Here is a 21,140-nt window from a genome sequence, read left to right as displayed (position 1 = left end):
TTTCCAAATAGCTAAATGGGCCAAGATGTCATTTATGTATTCATTCAAAAAATATTATTTGAGTTCCTACTATACTTGAAGCATGGTGATAGGGGGCCTTCTTGCTGTTCCTCTCAAATTTTGGCATTTTCACTGACTGCCTCCTATGCCTGGAATTCTCTCCTTCTCATCTCTATCTTGTAGCTTCCCCGGCTTCATTCAAGTCCCACTTAATTCCATATTCTACAGGAAATCTTTCTTGATGCCCCTTAATTCTAGAGCTGTCCATCTGTTACAGTTTTTTTTTTGTTTTTATTTAGTCATTTTAGTCATATCCAACTCATTGTGACCTCATTTGAGGTTTTCTTGGCAAAGATACTAGAGTGGCTTGCCATTTCCTTTTTCAGCTCATTTTATAGATGAGGACCTGAAATGAACAGGGTTAAATGACCTCCTCAGGGTCACCCAGCTAGTAAGCATCTGAGGCTGATTTTGAACTCAGGAAAATGAGTCTTCCTGATTCTCAGCCCAGTACTGTATCCACTGAGCCATCTAGTTGCTCCTATTTGCAGTATACCCTGTATGTAACTTGTTTGTACATAATTGCTTACATATTTTCTCCTCCATTAGACTATAAACTCCTTGAGAGCAAGGGCTATCTTTTTTCCCCTTTCTTCATATTCACATTCTCTCTCTCTCTCTCTCTCTCTCTCTCTCTCTCTCTCTCTCTCTCTCTCTGTGTGTGTGTGTGTGTGTGTAAATGCTTAGTAAATGTTTTTGATTATCAGGGATGCAAAGATTAATAAAACAGTGTCCCTGTTCTCTAGGACTTTAGAGTCTAGTCAAGGTGATAAGACATATGCATAATTTGGTAAAAAATGCAGCAGGCAGTCCTTTCTTGAGAGCCCTATGAGACTAATAGATGACCTTGCCATATGATACCTATATTTTACCAAAACATCTGACAAACTACATCATTTTCTACGAATTAAAACAGCCGTATGAATCAAAATTTGTATTTCTACACAGGCAAGATCTATGAAAACACATACACATATGTGTGAAGTAACACGCGCAAGGGCTGACAGTAATAAGAGCCTGAGCTCTTATTCAAACCCATGTTTTGTGTTTGTGACTCCAAGTTCAGGGCTCTTTTCTTATTGATTTGCTGACCCTTGATTCTATTGATGCTTTCATACTGAACCTGAGGGTCCCTTAGCTCAAACCCTGGCCATTCTTTCCCTACTCCTTGGTTCTCAAAAGGAATTCATGGCAAGGAAGCAAGAGACTTCCCATTATTACAGTTTCTATCAATACCCTACCAGATTAAATACCCCCTCATGCTCCACTAATATATAAAATTTATGCATGCACACATTTAGAAGTGACTGTCCAAAGGCTCTTAGTGGTACTGCTGACATTAGAACTCATTTCTTAGTTCCTACTCTAGGAATTTTTTCATTATTCTTTAAACTCTTAAACTCTGTCTGTGCTATCACATTTTTTTATTCCTTTGGTAGAAGGGAGAATATAGTCATGAACTTTGCTTAAAAGATGAAATCGTTGGGCTTTTGTTGTCATACATTTGGTAGCTAACATCACCCCCTATGGCTGTTGATTAATACCAGAAGGCAGTAAAACTCTATTATGGCATTGTGAAAGAAATCAAGCTTTTAAACATTAGTTTTCCCCTGAAATAGTCTTAACCTTGTCATTAAAGAAAAAAAAGAGTTGTATGTTCCATCAATTTAATACATATGTTACAGGTATAGGTATGTGGGTGTAGATGTAATCATTTGTGTTTAAACTAACAATCCTTTTAGTGATTTGCTTTGTGAAAATATGAGGCTAAGGCATCTGGAATTTTGTTTCTAGTTATTAGCAAGCAGGTAGATTTTTTAAATTGTCTATGGAGTTTTAATGTTTCACATGACCCTGTCTGGGCCTAAGGACAGTGTTATTTCTCAAAAAGAAACACTCCATTTCTGATTTCCCTACTAGCACATGTTTACAGCTTCTATTATTCCATTCCCAGTGATAAATACTGAAAATTATACAACAAAAAAGAAGCCAAATATTTGCTTTATAGATATTTTTTAAAAAATACAGTTCTGTTGAGAATTAATAAGCAAAATTCTGAATGCAAAGTAGATACAATGAAAATGTGACTTAAACCAGAAAGCTTCACACCCCCAAGAGAGAAATATCATAAAGTATTGGTATGAAGTACCTTAGACCTAGCTCTGTTATTTTACCTGTGTGAAATTGTACAAATCACTTCACCTATGTGGGATTCAATTTTTCTCATCTGAAAAATCAGCCCTTTGAAAACCAAGATGACCAACTCCCTTTTTTTGCCCAAGGCTAGACCATTCCTCTATTCTCCCAGGCTTATAACCTTGGCATTATCTTTGACTTTTCACCCTCCCCCATTTCACTTAGGGACAACTAGATGGCATAGTGGATAGAGCTCTAGGCCTGGAATCTGGAAGATCTGAGTTGAAATTTGGACTCAGACACTTATTAACTGTATGATCCTGGGCAAGTCAGTTTGCCCCAGTTTCCCCATCTGTAAAAAGAGCTGGGGAAGGAAATGGCAAACCCTTCTAATATCTTTTCCAAGAAAACCCCAAATGAGCCACTTACAGCTAGAAAGCAACTAAACAACAAAAATTTCACTTAACTAATCTTTTACGAAATCTTGACCTTTCAATCTTTTTAACTAGCTCCCTTCTCTCTACTCACACAGCTACTACTGATTCAGGGCCTTGTCAGTTCTTGTCTAAATTATTGTAGCAGCTTCCCAATTAGTCTCCTTTTTTGAATACTTTCACTACTCCAATCCATCCTACACGCCTGTTAAAGTAATTTACCTTAATATATGACCATGTGATTCCCATACTCAGTTGAATCCAGTGACTTCCTATTTCTTTTTCCCATCTCCCTTCTGTGTTGCTTTCCATTGGCCATCCTACATGCCTGGAATGTACTTCCTCTTTACCTCTACCTCAGTCGTCTTTCTTTAAGACATAGCATAAGAAATGTCTTTTGATTCCTCTTCCCCAATTGCTGGTGTCTTTCTTCCTCAACACCCTTTTATGTAATTATTTATCCATGAATTTATGTATTTGTTCATTTTATTATTATTATGTATATACTGTTTTTTATACAGGGTCCTAATAGTCTTAATGTAGTTTTAAGGTTGAATAACGTAATGACTAAAAAACACACAAAGACTGCTGGGACATTCTATTTATGCTTGTCTTTCCCATAAGACTATAAGCCCCAGGTGAGTAGGGATTTTTTTTTCATTCTTTTCATTTGTATCCCCAGGGCATAGTACCATGCCTAAAATATAGTAGGCACTTAATAATAATAATAATCAAGAGGGAGGGTAAACTGAGGAAGGCAGCAGTCAAAAGCAAAACTCTGTTGAGGAGTGTAAGGGGAAAGGGTGAAACTAATGCCCAAATCAGGAAGAGTCAAAATAGAGAAAGAAAGTTATAGACCAAATTTTGACTGATTCAGTGATCACTTTGTGACATCAAATTCACTTATATCCTATATCATTTTTGCTATTTGCATAGCCATGTACCAAGTCCTGGGTCTCTTTAGTATCACAGATATATCCAATGACATGCACATAACCCATGTTTTATGACTCCATCATCACCATAGTATACAGATCGGGTGTTTTGTTCATATCACTCTGTTTCTTCTATAAAGAGAAAGTTGTCTCCAAGGAAGAAATGACTTCTAATCTTAAGACTCAAATTACTTAAGTATGCATTTATTCATTTATTTTTCCATTCACTGAACATTCATTTAAAGATTTCTATGTGAAAGAAACAACACAAATTGGAACATGATCAATCAATCAAAACCTTATTGAGCACTTCCTATGGGCCAAGCCTTATGCAAAGCGCTGTGGATACAAAGAAAGGTAAAAAAATAGTTACTGACCTCAATGGTCTCATGTTTTAATAGCAAAAAATAAATATGTACAAGATATATCCAGAATAAATGTCATATTATCTGAGAGTGCAAAGCATTAGCAGCTGGAAAACCAAGAAGGATGCATTGCAGAAAGGTGGGATTTGAGCCAAGTCTTGAAAGAAGCCAGGGAAACTGAGGCAGAGGTAGAAAGGGATAGCAAGGAGGCCAGTGATTGAGTGTGGAGGTGACTAATGTAAAAGAGCTGGAAAGATAGGAAGAAGCCAGGTCATGAGGAGATTTCAATATCAGAGAGAGGGCTATGATAGATGCATAATGTGAAAAAATTCTTGAGTGTTCAGTTGAGGCAAGGATCACCGGAACGATTGAAGAAAAGTAAGATAGCACTCCCTGGGATATCAGGAAAGGTAATTCATGGGACTAACATAATCAACATATGTCAACCAGGCATTAGATGCATACAAATTTAACTTGATTCAATGAATATTTATTAAAGATGGGCTGTGGTGCCATGTATTAGTTATCTTTAATAAGATAAATATGATCAGAACCCTGATTTCAAGGAACTTACAATATAATGGAGAGTAAAAGACTAAATTTCTTTCCAAATCTCTGAGATAAGTCCAGAGGATCCTTTGTTTAGAAATTATTTGCGGGCATATATTGGCTACATTATTGTAGGCAAATCACTTAATCTGTTTCCTTCTTAGTTTCCTCAATTTGGGATAATAATGTTGATACTGACTATTTCACGTGGTTAATGTGAGGAATGTTTCAGAAGCCTTAAACCGCTATGTAATTAGTTATCAATTAACAAATATTTATTAAACAACCATTATATGCTAAGTACTGTTTTAGGCACTGGAGATCCAAATACATTAAAGGAAATAATCCCTTTTTAAAAAAAGTACTTTACATTCTAATAGACAAAGGATACATATGTGTGTGTGTATATACAGAACAAATATAAAGAAAATAAATAGAAAATAGATGCAAATTCCAGACCTTCCTGATGAAAAAGGCAGAGCTCAATGGAAAATTTGGTCTATAATTTTCTTTCTCTATTTTGACTCTTCCTGATTTGGGCATTAGTTTCACCCTTTCCCCTTACACTCCTCAACAGAGTTTTGCTTTTGACCGCTGCCTTCCTCAGTTTACCCTCCCTCTTGATTCCCCTCCCTTATCGTACCATTTTTCCCTTGCTACTTTTTTACTCCCTTCTGACCACCCCCTCCCTTTTTTTCCCCTTTCCCCTCCTACTGCCTGTAGGACAAGTTAGATTTCTATACTTATCAGGGTATGTTATTCCCTTCTTGAACCAAATCCAATGAGAGTAAAGCTCAAAGACTGCTCTTCTCCCTCCCTTCTTTCCCTGTACTACAGTATGTTTTTGTGCCTCTTCATGTGATATAATTTACCCTTTTCTACTACCTCCTTACCTCTTCTCCCAGAACCATCCCTTTATAGCTCTTAATTATATTTTTTATCATTATGTTGGTTATTTTATACTGATATCCAAAGTCCATGAACCCTTTCAGTTGTCATAATAAGTATACAGTTCTCAAGATTGACATATATATAAAATTATGCTCAGTTTTGCTGGGTAGTTGATCCTTGGTTGTAATCTAAGCTCCTTTGCCTTTCGGAATATCATATTCCAATTTCTCCTGTCATTTAATGTAGAAGCTGAAAGATCCTGCATGATCCTGACTGCAGTTCCATGATATTTGAATTGTTTCTTTCTAGCTGCTTGCATTACTTTCTCCTTGACCTGGTACTTCTGGAATTTGGCTATAATATTTGTTGGAGTTTTCAATTCGGGATCTTTTTCAGGGGGTGATCAGTGGATTCTTTTGATGATAATTTTACCCTCTGGTTCTAGGGCCTCTGGGCAATTTTTGTTAAGGATTTTATGGAAGATGCTGTCCAGGCTCTTTTTTTTATCATAGCTTTCAGGCAGACCAATAATTCTTAGATTTTCTCTCCTGGATCTATTTTCCAGGTCAGTTGTTTTTCCAATCAGATATTTCACATTTTCTTCTGTTTTTTCATTCTTTAGATTTTGTTTGACTGATTCTTGATGTCTCAGAGTCATTAACTTCTACTTGCCTAATTCTAATTTTTAATGTTTTGTTTTCTTCTTTTGTCTTCTCTATTTCCTTTTCCATTTGGATGATTTTACTTTTCAATGAGACATTTTCTCCATTTATATTCTGATTTTCCTTAACCAATTCCCTGATTTTATCTTTTAAAGATTTGTTCTCCTCATTGAGTTTTTTTTTCCATTTTTTCTTTTATAGTTTTAATTTGGTTTTTTAAGTCCTGCTTCAGTTCTTCCAGGAATGCTTTTTGGTCTGGAGACCAGTTCACTTTCCCTTTTGAGCTTTCAGATGTGGGTGTAGTGCCAATGCTGTCATTTTCTGAATTGGTATAATGGTCTTCCCTCTCTCCATAACACGAATCCATCGTGTTTGGCTTCTTAGCATGTTTTTGTGGTGTTTTTTTTTTTTTATTCCGGGCTTCTAAAGTGGATCTCACTTTCTGAGGCTCAGGGGGTTCTGTCCAAGTTTCTTGTGTTGGCATCTGTGGGTCTGCTCACTGACTTTATGTTCTATAGCCTCTGGTTTTGTAAGGTGTGGGAGAGGGGTGATCTGGCTGCTGGGGTGTCTCTTCTTCCCCAGGGCTGTTCTACAGAATGGGTGGTCTCAGCTCTTGTCTGTGCTGGCGTCTGTCACTTCCCCTGGCTGTGCAAAGCCCAGGCTGTGTTCCTGGTATTGACATTTGTTAGCTCTACCCCCCTGGGGCTCAGTTACTCTCGTTGTTCTGCTGAGGTGAAGGCTGCTGGCTGGGACACCTGCACTAGTCTCCTTCTGCCACCAGAGGAAGGGCCCTCTCCCCACTTTTCTCACTACTGAAGCCCCCATTCTGGCTCCTCTGTTTCTCCTGAGGTTTTATTCTCTGGGTTTATTCAAGGGAGGGATAAAAGCCATTTTACCTGCACATCATGGCTTCCAGAAGTTCAAGAACGCGAATTTCAAACCTTTAGATTGTGGGTTGGAGGCCTCCCAGCTAGCTGCTCCCACAGCCACATGCTCTGTGCTCTGACAGACTCCCATCTTGGGCTGAGAGGCCTGGGGCTCAATTGCAGCTGTAGCTGGTTCTTCTGCCTGGGGCCTGTTCCTGCTCCGGCATTGGATTCCTCTGCTTTTCCCAGCTGGTTTGGTCTGGTGCCACTTTGCATGCCCAGCGCTCCTACCCCTCTCAGTCTACTAGTGGCTTCTATCTCTCTCAAATGTGCTCAGATTCACTTTTTTAGACATATCTGACAGAATTTGTGAGAGAGCTCCAAAATTCCTTCCTTTCACAGTGCCATCTTGGCTCTGCCCCATGAACTTGTTCTTGAGGGAAGGAATGGATGTTAACAGGTAATAGGGAGTCCATTCCAGTCATGGATAATGCAATGTACAGAGGTCAGAGTTGAGGACAGTAAGTAGTCCAGTTTAACAGAGACATAAAGGAAGTTAAAAGATCAGAGAGATAAGGCTGGGAAGGTTAATTGAAATAGAATTATAGAGGTCATTAAATGCTGGGACTAATAATTTATATTTTATATCTTATTTTGTTGGCAGTAACAAACATCTAATATAATCATACTCTACCACAAAGCAATTAAATAAATGCATATACCTATTATTTCTCCATCATTACAAAAATCTCTGGATTAAGGATCAAAAGACCTGGGTCCTATTACTCTTCTTTACAAGTTTTGCGACCTTGAACAAATCACTTTGCCCAAGTTCCAGATTTCTTGGCTTTAAAATACTTCCTTGCCTATTTAACAGGATTGTTGTGAGGATCAAATGAGATTATATAAGTGAGAACATTATAAACTATCCATTTCAGTGCGAATGTCAGATATGCTGTGAAAGACATTCCATCAACAAGCATTTATGAAGTGCCTCCTTTGTGCCAGGAAATGTGCTAGGTGTGGGCTATACAAAGACACTACTTTCCATTAACTCCAGTTAGACAAGCCTACTTCCAGTTCTTTGAACAAAGCCTTCCATCTCCTATCTCCTTGCCTTTACAATGGCTTGACAGTATTCCAGAAATGTTCTATCCTCTCACCTCTGCCTCTTGGTTTTCCTGACTTTTTAAAGACTCAGCTCAAGTCTCATCTTCTAAGAGAGGATTTTCCTGGTCACCCTATCTGTTAGGAACTTGCTCTCGCTGATTACTGTTCATCTATTCTGCTTATCTTGCATACCCCCTTATTTATATGTTGTCTCCTCCAATAGAATGTACAGACTATTTTTTCCTTTCTTTGTATGTTAGACTTAGCATAGTTCTTGGCACACTGTCTTGACTAACTAAATATCAAAAATGAAATATTCCCCATATTCAAAGTATGTATTTTCTATTGGGAGAGACAATATATACATATGCATATATATCCATATGTAGATATACATATATACACATGTTTGTATTTATATATGACAAGAGAAATATATAACAAATACAAAGTAAATTGTATTTGTAATAAAAAAATAAATTTCATAGACATATTTGGAGTAAACCAAATGCCTAGTTTTATATTTTTTAAAAGAAAAACAAATAGAATCAATTTTTCATATTACCTAATATTGTTTTGTAGGAAGTTAAGAAAATCTGCGCATATATAGTCAGTCTTAATAGGTGTCTAATTAAGAATTATGGTAAGGATGGTAAGGGTACTCAGACCAAGATATCAAGGGTGAGTTCATCAAGCCGCAAATGCTCAGCCTAGGAAAGAGAACTAGATGGGATGTGCTAGTTGTATTCAAATATTTTAATAGTTGTGATGTGGAAGGAGGATTAAACTTAGTACCTATTTCACAGGAGTTTTTTTGAAGACCAACTCAGATAACATATATAAAGTACCTTAGAAAACTAGTATTATATAAATGCCACCATCCTGATGCAAACAGTTAGCACTTTACTACTGGACTATTGTAATAACATGCCCATTGCTTTGCCTGCCACAAATCTCTCCCCACTTCAGTCCATTGTCCACTCTAATGTCAGTGTAAACACACGTCTGACCATGTCATTCCCTGGCCTACACAGTAAATTCTAGTAGCCCCCTATTACCCTCAAGATGGAATATAAAATTCTCTATTTCAAGTTCAAAGTTCTTAACAACCTGACACCTTTCCACCTTTCCAGTCTTACACACTTTGCCTCCCTTCCCTCTCTGATTCAGTGACACTGGCCTCCTGCCTAATTCTTGTAAAAGATGCTCCATCTCCTAATTCTGAACATTTTGATTGGGTGTCTACTGTCTTTTGCCTTTCTTTGTATTCTTAGTTCTTAGGACAGTGTCTGACACACAGTAGGCAATTAATGTTTATTGACTTCTTTGTTCTTCCTAGTGGTATTGTTAATTCTTCTTGGTCTTGAAAGGCGTAATAATGACCAATGAATGGAAGTTACAGAAATGCAATTTTTAGGTCAACATAAGAAAAAAAACTTCCTAAACATTAGAGCTGTACCCCAAGTATAATAAGTTGCCTTTGTGGGAAATGAGGCCATCATTACTGGAGGTAGCAAGATACAGGGGTATTGTAGAGAGCATTCCTGAATGTTCAGGTACAAGATGATTTAGATGGTCTTTGAGGTCACTTCCAACTTAAAGATTTCATAATTCTAAATTTTAATTAGGAGTTGATATTTCTTTCTTTTGTTTTCTTTGATCTGGTTTGTGATATAGTATATGTGATAAGGATACCTATGTGGCCCAGTAGAGAATTCAAAAGAACTTCTTTTGCTCAAGGTATTACAGAGTGCTCAAGGTGGCAACTTATTCTTTCTATAGCATTAGGCATAACACTCCTTTGTTCAGGAATACCTACTTTCATCATGGAGACTATTGAGTGTTAATTGTAAGACTGCTATTGAGCTCTAGAAGACTGGAAATAATACAATTGCTAATTCGCCCTTGAACTGCCGAGAAATTCAGCAATTCTTTGGCAGTTAAAGATATATTTTATGAAAAAGTACAATAACAACCTCCTTAATGAATTTTGTGCCTAAATTGGTTAGATCGGACAATTACATTAATTTACTATTTTAAGGCCTTGTTTCTCATTTTTTGGCTTGTTGGCCAAGCAGTTCTTTCAGGTCAGATTAACATAAAATGATTAATCCATTAACTTAAATGATCTGAGAGAAAAATAGGCCACATGCAGTTACTTCCCATTCTTAGATTCTTACTTTATGGAGAAATAGCACAATTCTCTGATTGGCACTTCTCAGGCAGTGCAAGTCCCTTGATTCCTTATATGTTGCATATTTTTGTCTTTAGAACTGCCAGTATAAAGCATTTAATGGGCTTTGTTTGAACTGAAGCCAATCAGATTTAAGTACCCTGGGATATGGGTTCATTGAGTAGTGTTCATCGGAGACTTAGGCCCATTTTATTTGAATTAAATTGGTATTTTTGTTTGAAATTTAGAGAGGCTTTATTTTTTCCTCATTTTTTACAATTAAGAGATCTACTTTCCTTTTTTGTTTCTCCTCATTCTTAATGGAATTTGTACTAATAGAATATTTGCCAACTCATGAAAAGTCATTAAATAAAACATGAAGATTGACTCACTATAATATAGTGAGAAAAAGAAAACACAGACTATATGAAGTTAAAACTCCATTCACCTTAAAAATTTATCAAATCTCCCTTCTGCAAAAGAATATAAATTTCATGCATAAGTGGCATATGGACTGCCATAATATTAAATGGAGTGTAAGTTCCTTAAGGTCAGGGCTTATTTATTTATTTAAATCTTTGTTCCCCAATGTCTTGAACTTAGTAGTTGCTTAATAATCAATTTAAATTAAATTTTGTTAAATGTGTACCATTTTCATGCATGGAGAATTTTTAAAATTTTCTAGAGATGTAGTATATAGTTGACATGTAAAAAAAGTTTGTCAAGCATCATATATGTCTTCTCAGAAATATAATTCAATGTCTATAACGCAGATGATGCCAATGATACAGAAATGATTCATTTTATCATGTAGTGGGATAATTTAATAGAACCATGATCTCATTAACATTGAGACCCATTCTATCAGTGCAAACCATTTACAACCCACCTATAACATATTAGTTTGCCAATTCTTTTCCATGCTATTCTATAAATCCTCCCATAGAGCATATATCTAATGTATTGGATGCTCCCTCAGCATCCATACTAAGCACTCAGATTTTCCATCTGTTATCCCTTGCTCTTACTACCTGACTGATCTACCACCTTTTCCCAGTCATGCTCAGATTTTTTATATTGCTTCTCTTATGTAAATCATCCTTGGTAATGTGCAGCAACCAACTTAAATCCACCATATGTCTTCCCGTTATCTTTTGGGTGACCTAAAATTCCGAATATTCAGAGACTATGATGTTCCATGATTCATGACCATATAGCATAACCAGGAAGATATCTGTGTTGACACTGACAAGATGGGGTTCTGGGAACATTTTGGCAACATTGAGAGGGATTATTTTTGAATCCCTTATTTTCTCCCCAGTTGCATGTTAAACATTTTTAACATTTGTCTTTTTTCAAGTTTTGAGTTATGAATTCTATTTTTTCTTCCTCTTCTCCCCCCTACCTGGGACATAAGCAATCTGATATAGGTTATATATGTGTAAGCATAGAAAACATTCCATGTTAGTCATTTTGTAAAAGAAAACCAGACAAAGAAAAAGAAAAGAAAGAAAGTGAAAGATAGTATGTATCAGTCTGTATTCAGATGATATCACTTCTTTTTCCGGAGATGGATATCATGTTTTATCATGAGCCCTTTCGGATTGTCTTGGGTGATTATATTGCTAAGAATAGCTAAGTCATTCACGGTTCTTCATCATACGATATTGCTGTTAATATAAACATGTTCTGGTTCTGCTCAGTTCATTTTGCCTCATTTCACGTAAATCTTTCCAGGTTTTTCTGAAAGCAAACTGCTTGTAATTTCTTAGTACACAATAATATTCCATCTCAATAATATACTGCAACTTGTAAAGCTATTCTTTAATTGATTGGCATCCCCTCAATTTCCGATTCTTAGACACCACAAGAAAGAGTTGTCGCAAATAGTTTTGTACAAGTAGGTCCTTCCCCCTCCTTTTTTATCTCTTTTAATGCAGACCTAGCAGTAATATTTTGGGATCAAAAGGTATGCATGGTTTTTTATAGCTCTTTGGGCATAGTTCCAAATTGCTGTCCAATGGTTCAATCAGTTCACAACCCCACTGACAGTGCATTAGTATTATACATCCCCTCCAACACTTACCATTTTCCTTTTTTGTCATATTAGCCAATCTGATAGGAGTAAGGTGACACCTGAGAGTTGCTTTAATTTGCATTTCTCTAATGAAAAGTGATTTAGAGCTTTTCTTCATGTGCCTATAAATAGCTTTGATTTCTTTGTCTGAAAACTGCCTGTTCATATCCTTTGACCATTTATCAAGTGGGAAATGACCTGTAGTCTTATAAGTTTGATTCAGCTTTCTATTGAGAAGTGAGGGCCTTTATCAGAGATACTTGCTGCAAAAATCCACCCCCCCCTCAGTTTTCTATTTCCCTTCTAATTTTGTGTGCATTGGTTTTCTTTGTGCAAAACTTTTTTTAAAATTTTCTGTAATCAAAATTATCAGTTTTACATTTTGTAATGCTCTCTATCTTTTGTTTGGTCATAAATTCTTCCTTATACATATGTCAGATAAGTAAACTATTCCATGCTACCCTAAACTGTTTATGGTTACCACCCTTTATGTGTAACTACTGTACTTATTTTGACTTTATCTTGTACATGGTGTGAGATTTGGGTCTAATCTAGTTTCTGCCAGCTGTTTTCCAGTTTTTCCAGCAGTTTTTGTCTTAGTAAGTTTTTGTCCCAAAGCTTGAATCTTTGGTTTGATATGCAATTTTTTCTAATTCTTCCTTTCCAACTTTTGGTCAACTCCTATAAAATGTTTGAAAAGAACTTGGAGGTCATTCCAACCTCCTCTGCAAAAGTAAGACTCCCTTGTATAAAATGTATGTTAGGTTAATATATAGTTTTGCCATTACACTAAAAGGCTACTTATATTGAATGATCTATTTCCCCATGAATTCAACCATTTGATAAAAGTTCTACACCCTTGAAACAAGCAAATAAAATTTTGAGCTTAACTCCCTCTGCTACAGGATGGAAGAAAAAACAGAACCAGTAGATCTTTATTCTTTCTCTTCAGTTAACAGTATCAATTCTTTTTCAAGTAGTAGGCATGTCTGGTAAGCCACCTCTTCTCCTTTTTCAAATTGTGACTAAATATAACATAAATGTACCTTTTCTATTACCTGTGGCATTTTCAGTAAGTTAATTTATTTTGAGACTCTTGATTGTTGATGCTATCTGTATGTTTGTGGGACACTTCTGTTTTTACCCTTCTTTTCTGTGTCCCTCCACCATCCTTTATTTTATTCTTTAAAAAATCTAACTTGAGAATTCCCCAAGTAACCATAATGGCATCTTGAAATGCTTCTGCTTTTCTTCTCCATTGGAATTACTTTAAGGATATTGACAATTTAGCTTTTGAGAGCTTTCTATCCCTTGAATCAAATTGACAGATATTTTGAAGCTGAATTATACCTAGTGCTCTGAATTTTTGGATTCTTCTTTTCCAGAATGTACTCCCTCTGCCTATAGGTGTGGTTCTCTCACTTTAATGTTATGCATTCCAAATACTTGGTTATGTTTTCTTATGTTCCCACCACTTCCACATCTCAAGTAATTCTTTCTTGGTCATCAGGTAAGGAGTCCAGAATTTAATAGCACTTCTCATCATTATTTTCCTTGAACGTCATGAGAGAAACTTATATTATTAGCAGGTTCCATAAATGTTTCGATGAGCAGTGTCCCTATCCTGATTAAATAAGACCTTTTAAATAAAATCTGATTCATTCATTCTACAAATATTTATTGAGCAAGGCACTGTGTTAAGTGCTGACGTTCATTCTCCACCTGGTCTGTTAAGGCCATTGAACTTTTTAACTAAGGGTACTGCCAGGCAGTGGGAAGTAGGACACTTGCCAGAATGAATCACAACAAATATGCAGATGTTTTGCTCAAAAGAAAGGCATGAAAAGATATTCTTTGAGAATCAGTAAGTATGTGAACCTTTGGGGAAATTTCTAGGCAAGTTACAGATAAAAATTCATTAAAAATTACATGCATTGATAATATGATTCCTTATAGTACCCTAAATGTATGACATATCAGCATTCCTGTAAACAGGATGGCATTACGTTCCTCTCCTAGGTTGTGACTACTTGTCATAAAGTGGAGTAGGAGAGAAGGGAAGAGAGGAGGAAGGGAGAGAAAAATGAGTTGGGAAAGAAAGGAAGGAAGAGAAAGGGAAAAAAGAGGGAGGGAGAAGGAAGGTAAGAGAGAAAGACAGAGACAGAGAGTACTATGAGAGATAAGCTATGAGTTATGTCCTGGAACTGCTTGTTGATCCATTTTCCAAAAGGGTGCTAAAGAAATAGGAGGGAGAGGGAGAGGGAGAGGGAGAGGGAGAGGAAGAGAGAGAGAGAGAGAGAGAGAAAGAGAGAGAGAAAGCGAGAGAGAGAGAGAGAGAGAGAGAGAGAGAGAGAGAGAGAAGAGAGAGAGAGAGAGATGGCTTTAAGTCTTATCACTACTTCCCATCTATAGGACTTTCCATGCCTGCTCTTCAGTAATAATAAATACTTTTGTTTTGTCTATAATATGTAAGACACTCGAGATTCAAAGCGCAAAAATCAAATAAGTCCTTGTCCTGAAGGAAGTTATATTATATGAGAAGGATATACCATATCCACAGAGAGGTAAAATGAAATTAATATAAACAAGTTGATATGAAGCATTTTCAAGGAGAACATTAAGAACTTGGGAGAATCAACACAGCTTATGAAGGAAGTAGCAACTAGCTATGCTTTAAGAAAGCTAGACATGTTGTGATCTAGAGGCGGGAGGGAGCACATTCTAGAAAAAGGGGGACCATGCCTAAAGAAGACATAGAGCAGAGACATTGTGTGTTACCACAGTGGAATATTGGTGGGCTAGGAGAAAAACAGTAGGAGAGAATAAGGCAAGAATAAGAATATAAAATAATGGGAGAAGTAAATGAGAGCTAGATTAATGAAGACTTTAAATGCTAGCTTGAGGATTTTGTGTTTTATAATGGAAGTAATTGGGGCCACTGAAGTTCTGCATAAGGCCTTTTCCTAATTTGAGGATCAGTGGAAAAGTTTTCTCCTTTTAAAACAGCATGAATGACTCAGAACAAGACTAATCATGAGTTCAGAAGGCTCATATTGAATAATGTCTTGTTCCTCTTGGCAAAGAGGTAGTAGACCAGAGGTGTGAAATGAGGCATACATTTTTAGAAATGGCTCAAAATGATTTATTTAATTAACTATACTAAGTTGTTGCAATGGAGGATTTAGGGTTAGGGTTAGTTGCAGTGATGCAAGAGAAAGTGAAAAGCATCAAAAACCCTTATGTGTATGGGTTTGACTAATTCAGTCTAACACTTGAGTTCTATAATTCAGTGATTTTTTTAAAAAAATATTTTTAAATTTTAAAAAACAAATCTCTTTTTATAAGGGATATAAATTTCGAATTGAGAAGAGCCGTCCCTCTTAAGAACAGAATGCCAGATTCTTAATAAATGGGATCTCATTTCCTGAGACCCCATGTTGGAGCTAAGTGGAAGTAGGACAATTTATTATGTCTCTTTGTCTCCTTCATCGCAAACAACTAAAAGATAATTCAGTGACAGTAGATAATTATATTACTGAGGATAGATAAGTTTGAAGGTACTTACTGCTGAAGAAGGCACACAAATTCAGTTGCTACTCTTCATTCCTAAAAAATCGATTTCAGAATAATATAGCACATAAACCACATTCATAGAATCTTAAAATTTGTGAAGGGGTTATGAGGGACTATTTATACTAGTCCAAACCATTTCTAACTGGAATAGAATAAAGAATGGGATAAATCCTATCAAAGTTGTACAGAAAGCTTTGGGGCCCCGAAGAATGGTAAAAACATCCATTTAGCTGGACCAAAGTGTGTGTATATGTGGAGGTAGAGGGGGTGGAGGGGTTGCTTCATGAAGAAAACATTTGATTTGGGTAGGGCATCTTTGTGAAAGAACAGTAAGTCAAATTCAGCTAAAGTATAGGGTATACTTAAGAGCATAGTGGGACATAATGTATGGTGGAAGAACATAGCCCCAAATTTGTTGAGTAGTTGTATGCAGGGTGTATGTGATGAGTGAGGGCTTTACTTCTGGCAGATTAATCTGTTGGTGTGCATTGAATGGGTTGCAACTTTGGAGGAAATGTAAAAACAATAGAACAGAGCTCCTCAGCAGTGGGAATGGAAAGAATAGAATGGATGAAAAAACTATTTGTGGAAAACATAGTTAGGACTTGGCAACTTTGGTAAGTAAGAGATGTGGAGGAGTCTGACTTAGAATTTAAAGAAATTGGATGAGAAGCAGATAAGTATTTTCTACGTATAACAGAAATTGAGAATTCAGGAGTTATATCTTGGCCCAGGGATTAAAGGGGGTTGGGAGTTGATCCCAGTGTTTTCAATTTGTGACAACCTGAGTTTGAAGTTCTAGTGGACATTCAGGAGATGAATTGTGGTTTACAGATTAAAATGAGTTTCCATTGTGGAAGTACTTAAGTACAGTTTATCTCTGTTTTAAATATATCAATATTTAAATATAATTGTATAAACTGTATATAAGATAACGGTATAAAAATAACTGTACTTTCTAACAATTAGAGTTGTCCCAAAGCATAATGAAGTGTGTCGGATGGAAATGATTCTCTTTCCCTTGATATCTTCATTCAAAGACTTGATGACCTAGGTAGTATGTTAGACAGGGTTCTTGGATGGAGAAGAAGTATGATAGTGGAAATGATGCTGGGCTTTGGATAGTGGACTAGGGTATACATCTCATCTCTGACACTAACTGTATCACTCTGTCTCTCTGTGCCTTAGGTTTCTTTGTATTTCTTGGAGATAATAATATCATTAATAGCAACAGAGTCTTTGCTACACTAAAATGAGATTATGTGTGTAAAATGTTTTACGAACTTTAAAAGGTCTTTGCAAACATCAATTGTTTTTAAGGTGAAGTTGGAATATATGTCTTCTGAAGTACACAAGTAAAAACTTTACCTTCTTAAGGTTAAATGATGAGGTGGTTCCACTGGATTAACAGAATTGAGAAAATTCTAAAAGTCACCAGAGGAAAATGAATCAGTGTTTTTTTTTTCCCACAAAATCTGATCCTTTGTTACCTGTTCCTGATAGGTTAAGTGTAATTACTCTGTACAGTAAGGCACTTAATCATTCACCCTTCAAGATTGATTTGAAAATTCTACCAGTATATAAATGAATTAACTAACTTTTCTTCTTCATCTATTTAATGAAGAACCCACTAATGTATGGGATTTTTTGGAGGGGGGAAGGCAGGGCAATTAGGGTTAAGTCACTTTCCCAAAGTCACACAGCTAGTAAGTGTGTCAAGTGTCTGAGGTCGGATTTGAACTCAGGTCCTCCTGGCTCCAGTGCTCTACTCACTGCGCCACTTACCTGACCCTGAACTATCTAATTTAAAGTGAATAATTAACTGAGACTGTGATCAGTTCTATAAAGAGAATTTGAGGGGTGTGGTGTGTGTGTGTGTGTGTGTTTAAATCAATCGATTCATCAGCATCAACAAGCATTTCTCAAATGTCTTCTGGGTTTCAGACAATGTGCTTCTTCCTAAAGATACAAAGACAAAAAGGAAACAATACCTATACTTAAGAAGCTTACGTTTGTAGGAAGTACAAAGTTGATAGGTAGAGAAAGGTATCAGAGAGAAATAGGTTGACTACCAATTTGCTACCTCTCAAATGTGGTGTAATGGAGAGAGGCTAGGCATCTTACTCTGGTACCTGCATAGCATTGTCCTTAAATGTACCATATGGTCTTACCATAGAATAAACAAAATGATGAATTAAATATTTTCAAGGGAGGCAAAAGCCAATGATAGTCTGTCATTTTCTTCTTTAATTACTATTCATTTGTCTCCTTATAGCTGGTCACTGTGGTTCTCCAGATCCAATTGTAAATGGTCATATTAGTGGAGATGGCTTCAGTTATCGTGACACTGGTGGTCTATCAATGTAATCCTGGATTTAGGCTTGTTGGAAACATCTGTCAGGATATGCCTGCAGGATCACAAGTGGTCTGGACAGACTCCTGTCTGTGTCCGTAAGTAAACAATTACTCAATTCTCATTGGAAAAATGTTTTACGTACTTTGTTTTTTTTGTACTCATAATGCATAACATTCATGAGGAGATGTGTGAGTGGAAAGTGAGGTGACTCTCCATGGAGGATTTGCGCAAATACAAAATAAGAATCTCACAAGATGAGAATGCCCAGGAGAATGCACAGGTAGAAGGAGCCTCCTCGTAGAGATGCCATCATGAGTTCATAGGTAGATGAGTGCTCGTAATACAAAAGTGCTTTACCATGTGAAAATAGAACAATCCTGAATGTTATCTAGTGAGGAAAGAAAAGAAGGAATTGCCATTCTAAGGATTTTTTTGTATTGTTGGTCCCTCACTTTCCTTGAGTGATTCCATAATAAATTTTGTAGCTTATTTCATTTTCACAGTCCTCATCTTAGAATAAGCAAAGTGGAAAAAGTCAATTACTTCAATGTAAAATTCTCAGTCAGTCTCTAGTATATTATCTTTTATAGATTTCCCAATTTGTAGGTTTTGTCTCTTCTGTTATATTTTTGGACTTTATTTCTGTGTCCTGTTATCCCATCAAGACAACAGAGACTTAAACAAAATAGACTACTCACTTTTTAATAAGTAAAATTCAATTATAGTCAGTATTGCCTTTTAACCTAGGCCAGTATTCAAATAAATATGGTCCTTCATTGTTAGACTGTATTATATCCCTCCTTGAAGTAAGATAGAATTTTTACACTTTCTAATGTCTTTTAAATTAAATTGAATCCTGGTGGGAGGGAAGGGAGGGAGGAGAGAGAGAGAGAGAGAGAGAGAGAGAGAGAGAGAGAGGTGGGGGGGGGAAGAGAGAGAAGAGAAGAGAATGGCATATGATGATTAGTGGTAGAGTTTACAAGTTCGGAGTGTAAGATCTTTACTTTGAGAAAGAAGAGCTCTGTTAAAGATAATAAGAAAAAATGATGGTTAATTAACTGACTAGAATATGGCTGTTGAGAAGTCCAATACTCTAAAGCTTTAGAGTCTTTTATGCTGGTATTTTTTAGAGAAATTTATTTTATGTCAGAGATATTGACAGTTTCTCTGCATTCCCAATACCCTAATATAGAAATGATCATGAAAACTGGACTATTGGAAGGAAAAATATTTTTACAATGAATCCTATAATAAATCTTGGATATAGAATCATTTTATGTATTGAGGATTCAAAACACCAATATATTTTCATCCATGTAATGAGTTGAAAAGAGACATATCACCAGTATAAATGAGCTTCTATTATAGAATGCACCAAAACGAGCTATAGTTCCTCTGAGGAAATATCTAAAACAACACAATTATGAAAGGATTTTAAAGGGCCTTTACTTGTGTTACCTATTCAATTTAAAGTGAAAACATTTTGCCATATATTGGCTATCAACCATAAGCAAAAATGAATCATTAATGGTAGGTATGTGTCACATGTTGACTATTTACCAGGGTTATACTGAGAGGTAAGTGTCTCAGGTAGAATCTGAACTCAGGTCCTCCTGATTCCAAGTACAATGCTCTGTCCAGTATGCGATATTGCCTGTTAATTGACTGAATCATTTCAATGAGTTGATATTTCACATATCATGTGCTATCCCACAGCAATCACATGTGGACATCCTGGCAACCCTGCTCATGGACTGGACAAATGGCAGTGAATTCACTTGAATGATGTAGTAAACTTCACCTGCACCACAGGTTATCTCCTTCAAGGTGCAGCAAGAGCCCAATGTCGGAGTAATGGCCAATGGAGCAGCCTTTACCAATTTGCAGAGGTAAGAGAAATCTATGCAAAGGAACCATTTTGCTTTTGGAGTTACTAGTGCTAAACATAAACTATGGTTCCAATCTTCTCTTTGTACAATTAAAAGCATACAAGACTTCCTAACTTACATCCATCATTGTTCACAAGAGAATAGGGCCCAGATGTGTAACTTCATGTGGAATGGGAAATTCCTTGATGGTGAAAAATCCTCTACCAACTTAGATCAGCCTCTTCTCTGCTACTTATTTTACAAAGCGCGGGGTACATAAAGCCCTGCAAGCTACATATTGACTTAGAAAACCACATACTTACATTATTTATGTTCCATCTTATTTTTATTTTTTTGTTAAATATTTCCCAATTACATTTACATCTAGTTTAGGCCAGAGCCACTGGCCAATAGTTTGGCAACTTGTTACTAGAATACTAAAAGGCTGAGTGATTTTCCTAGGGTAATAGTGCAATATGTGTCAGAAGGAGAACTTGCACTATGGTCTACCTGGCTTCAAGATCCTCTCTCTTTCCATTATACTACATTGCTACTTATCAGTGGTATATTGATTATTTTCTGAACATCAATATCAGAAGTACCTCATTACTTTGGAGCTTGTCTGTTCTCTGAAATTCACTTACAAGGTTTATAGTATAGTATTTCCTGTTTTAAAGACAACCTGCAGTTCCAATTTTGTTTTTTTTTTTAATTTATTTATTTAGTATTTTTAGTTTACAGCATTGATTTTCACAAGAGTTGGATACAAATTTCTCCCCATTTCCACCTCCCCCCCACTCCAAGATGGCATATATTCTGATTGCCCATTCCCCAGTCGGCCTCCCATCTGTAACCTGACTTTCCCCCCATCCCCTTTTCCCTTACTTTCTTGTAGGGCAAGATAGATTTCTAAGCCCCATTGCCTGTATATCTATTTCCTAGTTGCATGAAAAAACTTTTTTTTGAACATCTGCTTTTAAAACTTTGAGTTCAAAATTCTCTCCCCCTCTCCCCTCCCCACCCACCCTCCCCAGAAGGCAAAGCAATTCCAACATAAGACCACATGTGTATCATTATGTAAAAAC

General features: G+C 36.4%; 1 protein-coding gene across 1 annotated transcript in view; it reads left to right on the top strand.

The window, feature by feature from the left end:
• Positions 1–21,140, top strand: part of LOC118843733 (CUB and sushi domain-containing protein 1-like) — a 2,679,416-nt gene that overhangs the window by 2,549,643 nt on the left and 108,633 nt on the right. The window contains 5 exon segments of the mRNA XM_036751485.1: positions 18,107–18,180; positions 18,182–18,220; positions 18,222–18,282; positions 19,904–20,053; positions 20,056–20,076. Coding sequence (XP_036607380.1) covers positions 18,107–18,180; positions 18,182–18,220; positions 18,222–18,282; positions 19,904–20,053; positions 20,056–20,076 — 345 coding nt within the window.

The sequence above is a fragment of the Trichosurus vulpecula genome, chromosome 3 (genome assembly GCF_011100635.1).
Source record: "Trichosurus vulpecula isolate mTriVul1 chromosome 3, mTriVul1.pri, whole genome shotgun sequence".
NCBI lineage: Eukaryota > Metazoa > Chordata > Mammalia > Diprotodontia > Phalangeridae > Trichosurus > Trichosurus vulpecula.
Note: the sequence above shows the minus strand (reverse complement) of the source record. Positions and strands in the feature narration are given on the sequence as shown.